The sequence below is a fragment of the Apodemus sylvaticus genome, chromosome 14 (assembly GCF_947179515.1).
Source record: "Apodemus sylvaticus chromosome 14, mApoSyl1.1, whole genome shotgun sequence".
NCBI lineage: Eukaryota > Metazoa > Chordata > Mammalia > Rodentia > Muridae > Apodemus > Apodemus sylvaticus.
This window is the reverse complement of record NC_067485.1, coordinates 14,010,061-14,019,790: the sequence shown is the minus strand read 5'-3', so window position 1 is coordinate 14,019,790 and position 9,730 is coordinate 14,010,061. Positions and strand designations below refer to the sequence as shown.

Sequence of the window (9,730 nt, the reverse complement as noted above, 5' to 3'; positions counted from 1 at the left end):
GGTGAGGGGCGGGTATAGGGGCCTGGGGTTGGGGGGTGGATAGAAGGCTTTTCCTCCTTGCTGTGACTACTTTATTTCATTAAAGCGGCCTGTAGCATCAGCAATCTCAGATTTTTTGTTGTTCTTACATGAAAGGGGAAGCAGGCACAATCGACTTCACCAACCAGGCCCTGTGATTTTGGGGAGGGTGTGTGTGTGTGTGACGTGGGTTCCTTTATAAATGAGGTTTATGCTTATTTCCAGCCCGGCAGTGGTAAAGGAATGGGGGGTGGGGCAATGGCCTCTCCAACCCGTGGCAAATGAGGGGCTTTCATAGCAAAGAATGGCCGTGGGAGTTTTCATTCGGTCAGACAAGGTTGCGCTCAAAGGCAGGCATCCTCTTTTCAGTCGGGTCAGGCAGACGTTTCGCCCGGCTCCTCGCTCTCAGCTAGGCCTCAGTGGCCTTCCTCCTACAGCCCCTGCCCCCGCATCACCAAGGCAGGACCGAGAGGGGGAGGGGCGGGCTGGGCCCCCAGGGCCAATGGGATGGAGACGCCCCGGGGAAGCCCCTCCGCGAAGAGGGAGCGGAGCCGGCGCACGTTTCCAAAGCCGGCCCTCCAGACCCCTACCTACTTTCTGAGCACTCCCACTACTCTGCTGCCTCTTCTCGCCTCTTCTCGCTGCTCACCATGTCCTGTTCTGGGCTCACCCTTCAACTGCATTCCCTAGCCATAGTCAACAAGTTCTGTGACTTCAGTGTGCCATCTCTCTGGGCGTCAGTGTCCCCTTTGACAAGCATAACCTCTCTAATGGCATGTGTAAGGAACGCATACTGGTTCAAGAAAAATGCCTCCGTCCTCCCTAAACATCGACTCCTCGGCTCCATTAAACTCCTGCTCCTTCACCCCGGATTTTTTTAAAAGCACAGCTTCCTACCTGCATTTTTTTTTCTCTCAGTGGAAAGCATTAAAGTATGGGCGGGCAGGTGTATTTGGATGCCGGGCTACCGGCAGTCGAAGCAGACAGAGATCATCAAAGACTCCGCAGGAGCATCTATCTGGTGCTTTTAGTTTTCCAATCGTCTCTGCCATGTGGGTCCCGGGCAAGCGAAGGTCTTCTAGCCTTCACAGGTTGCCAGTGTGATCTCTGAAACACACTGTTTGCAGGACCAGGCCTGACCAAGGAAACATCCATCCTAAACAGGAGGGTCTTAAGCAGCCCAGACCACAGCGCACATTTGTGTCCTGCGGACCTCAGCCTGGAAAGCCCATCCACTCGGTTGCACAGAACCCCGTTACTTTTGAGCCAGATCAAACCCTTCCCGGTTTTCCTTTCTGAGTATTGGATCTGGGATCTTGCGGTGGTGCCCAGCAAGCCTGATTCCAGTTTACCCTAATAGACCGGGTTCTTAGAATCATATTCCAGACTTAGTTTACCTAACTGGACAAGCCTTAACCCAGAGGCCGGAGTCTCCAGGTCCCCATTCCAGCTATCACCGCCCGAGGTGACTAGTCCACGGCGCCGGGAAGGAAGCTCGGTGGACAGGGTAATTAGGGACACCCCCCCCTCCCGCCCCGCACCACCCTCCCCTCTTTGGCGGCTGGTGATGAAACCAGGAAGGTCTTTGGCTTTTGGAAAACGCATCTCTTAAATGAGCGTGGAATTTGGAACTTCAGGGACTAAAGGCCTGAAGAGAAGCAGAAGTGATTTTTGCTGGCTCTGGGACCCGCCTGCGGCTGCTGTAACCACGCAGCAGAACCCTGTCCTCCAACTTCCACAATGTGCGATCGGTTTGGATCTAAGAAAGGAGCGCAACCACCTTGAGCTCTGGCCTCACACAAACAAGAGTTTTGGGGCGCCCATTTCCAAAGTGAGCGCCAAGCGCTGGCAACTCCCTGAGAAGCGCCCAATTCTCCACTGCACAGTCCCCACAGCTCCAAATTCTGACTCCCCTCATCTCCGTGTTCCCAAGGTGACAAGAGGAAAACAGAATGGCATCTCCACCACAGCAGAAAACTTGAGTTTAAAGTCTTTCTCAGCCTCTTTACTATTATTTTCAGGGCTATGCGTCAAAACCCAAGCCGGATGCAGGGACAACACCTAGGCTCTCTAGGGATAGTTGGGGTAGTTAGCCCTCTCCAAAGAGACAAACGGGCTCTTTTGGAATTTCTCTTCACGAGAGACACAGCACAGAGAGCTCAGCCCGAAGAACCCCAGCATGCTCTCAGGCCCTGGAGAGCGCCCCCCCCCCCCTTACTTTGTTTTGGTGGTTGCGAATTTCCAAGTTCAAGATTTTCCCAGGACCGTAGTCGGATTCTAGGGAGGACTGCGTCTCCACTTTTTGAAAGCTCGTTTTTATTACAGCTTGATATTTTAATAGCGATTTCAACAGCTTCTTCCTAAACCATACAGGCTTCCGGCTGACCTTTCCAAGTATCCTCGGGGTTTGAGCCTCTACCACCCAAATCTGGCCACAACTTGATTTGATTTACATTAGTGGTGCAATTAAAAGTGCCAGTCCCCAATTCCTTATCTAGATGGGGTTCCCCACCCCTGCCCAGAATCCAGCTAAGATTAGAGTGCTTTTAAAAATAATTGTGAGTTGGGACAGACTTTACTGCAATAAAACATTTTAATTTAATTCAGAGTAAAAGATAAGAAATAACTCTTCAATAAAATATATAAAATTATACAAGATACCCTTTCAATGGGATAAAAATATACTGGGGGAAGAGATGGGCAGGAAGGTGAAATACCGTGGAGCTGTGTTGTCTGACAACACCATTTCCAGCATGTCAAACACGTGGCTTTACCATCTACCCCCAACACGTTAGAGTATATAAATTTCCCTAATAAGTTTAGCACATACAGTAAGTACACACACACAGAGAAAGTATTTTTTCCTTCCTCATTCTATGGGCTGTTGAAGAATATTTAAAATACAGGCAACAGTTATAAGATACTCATTTTTAAAGAGATATTTACTCCGCCCTCTTCCAATCTCCTCTGTACCGCATGAGGACTGACGTAAATAGCATTTCATAGAAATCAATTCTTACAGACATGTTTTACCTTCTAAAGCCCCCTTTACTCCAGCGACCTGAAATAGGGTTTCCTATTTTTTACTTCACCCCAAGCAATCCTCAGTTATCCCCACCCTCTTTCTCATTGATCTTAAAAAACAACAAGATTAAATAATATGGATTGGAGAAGTAGAGAAAAAATAGGATCAAATTTGCATCTCAAGTTTTTTTTTCTTATGCACATAAAATGCAAACATCTTACACATCCCCCCTTCACTTGGAGAATCTATCTGAAACTACAACCTGTATGCACTGTGTCTACTCCTGGTATGTTTTCTATAAGCAAGTCCACCATCCTTGCAAATTCTGCAAATAATCTCTTCCCTTTAAGAAAATGTAGCAAATGGACTTAACACAATATCTTAAGAAGACGCTATCTAGAAAAAAAAAACCAAATGGATAAATGTATATATAAATCTTGCCTTTCAAAATAACTTGAATTTTTACATCTGGCATATAAAAAGTCTCATATTTTATTATATATTTATACATAAAAACTAGCAGAGCCAATATTTGTGAGAGCAAAGGGGGACATTTGGAAAATTACGAAAACAGAATAGGTCTTAGTGCCTCTCACCTATGTAACAAATTCACTCTGTTATCAAGTGGCCCTGTGGCTTAGGGTGACAATGCAAAGGTTTGCATTCAGGAGCGGACTTGGCACCACCTTCTTGGAGGGGGAGGGGATGCTTTCATGCAAACATCCATCCTGGAGTCTGTCCTTCTGGTCTTCCTTAGGATAGATGGTACATGCCGTAGCCCACCGGCGTGGCATAGAGTCCCACGGGCGGGATGGGAAGCACAGGTCTATGGAAGGGGTAGGATGCTCCATATATGGACGCAGCTTGCAGGGGTGAGTTGATAGGGAAGGGCAGACTGAAGCCCGAGGGCAGCATAGGTTTGGCAGCCATTTTCAACTTTTCCAGTTCGGCCTCCTGCAGTCTTTTCGCCTTAGCCCTTCGATTCTGGAACCAGATTTTGACCTGGGTCTCTGTAAGGTTCAGAGAGCTGGAGAACTCGGCCCGCTCTGCTATGGAGAGATACTGTTTCTGGCGGAACTTGCGCTCCAAGGCTAGAAGCTGGGATGTGGTGAAGGGCGTGCGTGGCTTCCGGTTGGTCTTGTGTTTCCTCAGGGTGCAGGTGGTGGGGCTCATATGCCCTGAAGGACAGAGAGGGAAATCATTAGTGAACTTCGTAATATCTCCCCTCTGAAGAGAACACATAAACTGTTTCATTTTTCAAAAAGGTACCTTTGTCAAATCTGTGTGTGTGTGTGTGTGTGTGTGTGTGTGTGAAGTAGTCAGTGATGGAAAAGGACCACATTTAAATGGTAGGTAGTTGCTATATTTTACATCAGCTTGAGTAATGAGGTCATGAAACTTTTTATATGGAAAACATATTGCAGTGGACAAAATGGAAATAGAAACCACGACTCAAGTCCCTCTATAAGTCACAAGAGTTAAAAACTCTCTAAGAAATAAAACCTCCTCAGGAAGTCAATCTCCTGTCTTTAAAATGGGGGTCTGAACTCATACCTGTTCTCAGTAAGACCCGCACGTCAGGAGGGAGATAAATAGGGTGCCAGATACTGAGTTAGCCTCGGACTACTCTCTGAACCAGAAAAGTTAGATAGCACCAAGCCTGTTTATGAGGAAGAATCCTCCAGATAAGGCCCGGGACCAACAAATAATACAGCTGCTACTCCATCCACCCTGCAGATGATAAAACCCAAACATCATCTACAGATCTGGATGTCGGATAAGCTGTGTGCTTTGGCAACATAAACTTCACAAAGACGGAGGGACAATTAGCTCGCTCATAAACGGACATGTCAAGGGAACTCTCTCTGCTTGAGATCGTGGTGATGATGGCATCTTAGTCTCGCCTACCCATTTCTTGGTTTAGGGCAAGTGTATAAATGATTATCTTGTTGGAATTTAGAAGTAGGGAATAACGAGCAAAATAAAGACAGGCAGCGGCGTCTGACTCTGTTTAAGATGGGTTGTTACAGGAAGCACAAGGATGGAGCCTCAAGGTGATTCCGCAGCAGGGACTAATTCTGGTCTTGTTTTCCTCGAGGCTAGGGGAGGAGCGTAGGGTGACAAGAATAGAATGCTAAACAATTATTTTTCTGCATTTGGCTTTTACGAGCCAGTCTAATTTCCCTAATGTAGCCAGAGTGCTAGCTCTGGTGTATGCAGGGGAATGTAACATTTCTTGTTTAGTTACTTTGGTGGCCCAAAGAAGAATTTATACTTCATCCTTGAGAGTGACACAGCACAAGTCCCAACCCAGCCCCTGTCCGGGTGTCACTTTGTTAATTTTACAGAGTAGAAGGTTCTGTGATCAGAAAAACAGCAGTCTGGGAGAGCAATGGGTAAACTTCCTAAAGGCCTGGACTTTGGCATGTGCTAATCCTAATCCCCAAGAGAGCCAAGGGCAGGGAAGCTCTTCCTCTAGGCTCACAGGCCAAGCCAGAGCTGGAGACCTGCGGAATTCTCACCCTTCCCAAGCCCACCCAGGCTCCCTTTCAGGCACCAAAACTCAGGCAGCAAACACTTGCTGCTGGTTCTACGGGAGAGTTTTGAACCAGGGTAGCTTGGGTCATTCTTGGTGTGCCATGGTGACTAAGAAAGTTCAGGCCATGCAGACTGCATAAGTGGTAAAGCCAAGCTAGGAGAATATTTCCCCACCACTCCCAGGTTCTTCCCCCAGCCCATTTTATACCAGCCAAAGGAAGCATGGGATTATACAAGGTGAAACAACTTTTATCCTACTTTCTTCAAGTAACAAAACCAGGACCAGGGGTAGGTGGGTCCATCCCTCCAACTCCGCCCCCCCCCCCCCCATGCTGATCCTTGGCAGGCTGAGCTCATCCTGCCGGCACTCCCACCCCCAAGGATCAAAAATCTTGCATTTCCAAATGAAATCTCCTCCAAAAGCCCCTAGTTTCCTATAAAAAGGATTTGTCTAGGGCAAGGAAAACTGCCCACTGCTGAGATGTTACAGAGCTGGGGGCTGGGGTGGGCAGAGAGGGGCTGCCCCACCAGACCGCCAGGCCTAAGTATGCCAGGATTTCTGACCTTTGGCCACCATACCATTTAAGGCTGAAATCCTGGATGTGTTGTGGGGCATTGCCCCAGGCCTAGGAATACAGGCACTCCAAATTTGTTAAACAAGTTAAGACTCTTCAAGTTTCTGAATCTCCATTTCACTGACAATAAAATGGATAAATAGTACTTATCCCTCCGGTGGCTTAGAGAACTACATTTTGGAGTGCCCAGAGCCCCACTTGGGGGGTAATGAGCAAATAAATGTTCCCAAGAGCTTTTTTTCACAGGCCCAAACTGCTGATCCCTCTGAACTCTGCAGCGAAAAGGCCTCTTCTGTTAACAAGAGGCTCTCGGCTGCCGCACAAAGGAGATCAGATAAGATAATGTAGTGAAAAGCACTGTGCAAACTGGAGTTTAAATTCTTTAAGTCCTTAATCTCTGCGCCCTTTCAGCCTTTCAGAATTTCCAGCAGGGTGGAGAGAGACTGCCAGAGGGGACAGCCAGTGACGCCTGGGTATATGGTCTTGTTTTGTTCACAAAATACGTTGCATCTCTAGTCCCCAGGGCCGAAAGGTAGAAATGAAGGCAAGTTCTTTCTCAGTTTAGCTTGCAAAGTCCCTCCACAATCCCTCTCCCTGTTTTTCAACTTTCCCAAAGTTTGGTGAGAGGTAGGCACCAGGGTGAGGAAAAAAGGCAACATGGTAGAAAAATCTCAAAGGCCAAAAGATAAAACTAAAAAAGTTGTAGGGAATGGACCCCCAAAGGGATGCTAAGTCTAAAAAGGAAGTCGGAAGTGGGGTGCCTGAAAAGATCAGTATGGCCATCACCCTCAAAAGAGGGGCAGAGAGGAAGGACACCAAACCCCTGTGCCCAGTGCAAGCATGGTGACCTGGGACACAAGAGCAATCCTCTAAGCACTAGCCACCAAGTCTGAAGGAGCAGCCACAGGTGGCATGCCTCTGCCTGTACTTTGAGGTTCTAGCAAGCAGCCAAATCTGGTGAACTTGTGGCCACCCCACTGTACATTCTCAAGTTCTGAAGGAATGCTGTTAATTATTACTGTGAACCCAGGAGAGCCCACGAGGGTCTGGCCCAAACTAGCGCCCAGCAACACTCAGAACCTAACCATCAACGAACTATGAGAAGCTTCCTTTCTGAATCAGTCTCTGCCACCATCCCTTCATAGGATGGACTTTGTGGAGTTCAAAGAATACCAAGTATTTCCGCTCCACGACTGGTTAACATCCAATTGTCTAATCTTTATACTGAGGTGCACTAAACGGGGCCTGCCTGGGTATTTTGAAGGCCAGCAAAACCACATTTCAATACTCATTTAAAGTGGATCCCAGCCCGTTGTGGCGGTGCACACTAGTTCCAGTTATTCTAGTACTTAGGTGGTGGAGTAAGATGACAAGACGACTTCAAGACCATCCTGAGCTGCATGCCGAGTTCGAGGCCAGCACGGCCACGAACCCTGACTCAACAAAACAAAACACAGACTCTCCCCTACTTCCCAGGCAGGTACACAAACATTAAACTTTCCGAGCAGGGGGGCTAAGGACTGCAGAAATCAACAACTTGGTTTGGTTTTCAAATGCCAGCCAGAACTCGAGTCCCGTACTCGCAGCTAGGGGTTCTAGGATGCGGAACGCTCGCTGAACTGGGGTACCAAAGGGGTCAAGAGCATCACCCCGTCTCCAGCCCCTCTGGGACCCCACGCGCTGGTCTAGCCCGGATCCCGTCCCAGACGCGCACTCACTGGGCGGCGGGGAGTATCTGCCGGGTTCCTGTATCCACGGTGCTCCGTCTTCGGAATTTTCCGACTTGACCGAGGCGGTCTCAAAGGGCTTGACGAGAGGCCCGGGACTGTGAGCGTCCCGGACGCCGTGTCCCGGCAGCAGCAGCGGCCGCAGGACAGCGCCAGCCGAGGCGCAGTCGGGTGGCACCGCGGGCGACTCCTTGGGGGGTTTCTTGTCGGACATGAGCGCCTCCACGCTGAAGGGCAGGCTGGAGACCTTGACCCTACGCTCCTCCGCGCCGCCCTCGGCTCCTCCAGGCCCGGGGCCCGGGCCGGCCAGCACCGCGGGGCCCTCCTCATCCGACGAAAACAAGTCACCGCCTTTGGCCGGAGAAGCCATGACTTTCTGCGCCGCGTAGCAGTCGGCGCGCGACTCCGCTGGCAACTCGCAAGTGAAGACTCCAACTTTTTGGGGGGGGAGCCAACAGGGGCGCGCCGGGAGCCCAGCCTGTCCTCCGAGGGGAAGTGGGAGACTCGGCTCAACCAATTGGCGACGGCCCTGCTCCTGACGCCACGGACGCTCGCCTCCGATTGGCTCTCCCTGGAGAGGCTGGGGCCCTCCCCCCGCCCCGTTTGAAATAAATTAGGAGTTAATTACAGGAGCAGTCAGCAGAGTTGTTATTAGGCTATCCCTCAAGGGTTATAATCGCCCAAACTGAAAAGTCTAAGGCGTAATTAAAGCCGATTGTTTAAAGAGGAAGCTTGCCGAGTCTCATTTCTTGTCTTTTAACCCCTCTTTAAAGTGTACCTGGTGCCGATCCCACACGCTCCCGCCTGAGAATGTTGGAAATCTGCAGATAGCATTCCTGGAACATTTATAAAGCTCCTACTATGAGCCCAAACTAGTGTAACTTTGTAAGTGTACTGTGCAAAACAGTAGCCAGAATCTTGGCTAATAGAAATAGTTTAGGCATGGTCCTTAGCTGTCTTGTCTTTGGAGAGTGTTCCAACATACCAGCTGTAACTCAATCCAGAAGAATAGGGGTAAAGATGAGAACGGCTGAGAGGTGACCAAGGGGATAACCAACTAATGTCTACCCTTTGCCCCTTTTTCTTTTTCTTTTTCTTTAAAACAGATTCTTCCTCTTCAGCTCTGGCTAGCTTGGAAGCTGTATTGCCCAAGATGGTCTCGAACTTGCCACAACTCCCCGTGGCTCCTTCCCCAGTGTTGAGATGATAGGTGTGCGCCAGCAGACCCAGCGCCCATTGATTCCTGGCAGCTAATTTATACAAATGATTTCCATTTCGTCTTCACTTCAAAGAGGATTAGAAACTGTAAATCGGTGTAATTTCTGGCCCCTTGAGTCTCCTCTCTAGGCCAGTGCACATGCATGGTCATGAGGTTTTGTTTGAGTTCGTGTTTGTCATTGGCGTTCAGGTGTCAGCATTTGTCTTGGGAGGTGATGGGCAAGGGAGAAGGGTACTTGTGACACTGCGTGTCTTTATTCTCTCTGCAAATAGCAGGGTTCGACTTTGCAAACCCAGAGCCTGAATATCTTTAGGGGAAAGTTCATCTCACCTGACTTTGACATTTTAAGCTGGCATACCTATTGGGATTCCACCCTAAATCACACACTCTAGCTGCAGCCCCAAAGCATCAGTGACCAACTGTATCAATGCATTGAAGAAGAGAGTTTTGAGACAGAGGCCTGAAATGATTCTGCACTGATTCCTCCCCTGCAAGCCAGGAGAAGCAGAGAGATCGCTTCAAATGACCCATTTCAGGCTGCAGACGCTTTTTTTCTTAGATCCAAAAATCCATCCCACTGGTGGGGGTAAAGAGAAGCCTGCTCAGCTGTGCTCCCAAACAACAAATG

General features: G+C 49.0%; 1 protein-coding gene across 1 annotated transcript; it reads right to left on the bottom strand.

Annotated features, from left to right (window-relative positions):
- Positions 1-3,579: 3,579 nt before the first annotated feature.
- Positions 3,580-8,253, bottom strand: Msx2 (msh homeobox 2). The gene is made up of 2 exons (XM_052157119.1): positions 7,875-8,253; positions 3,580-4,221 (listed from the first exon to the last, which is right to left on the bottom strand). Exons 1-2 carry the CDS (start codon positions 8,251-8,253, stop codon positions 3,797-3,799), a joined length of 804 nt encoding a protein of 267 aa, XP_052013079.1. The 3' UTR covers positions 3,580-3,796.
- Between the last annotated feature and the right edge of the window lie 1,477 nt (positions 8,254-9,730).

Bases quoted from the DNA above. Each gene is read 5' to 3' on its own strand.
- Msx2 (XM_052157119.1), bottom strand. From the start codon at position 8,253: ATGGCTTCTCCGGCCAAAGGCGGTGACTTGTTTTCGTCGGATGAGGAG. The intron at 4,222-7,874 runs GTGAGTGCGCGT...TCTGTCCTTCAG, and splicing joins CAGATACTCCCCGCCGCCCA to GGCATATGAGCCCCACCACC.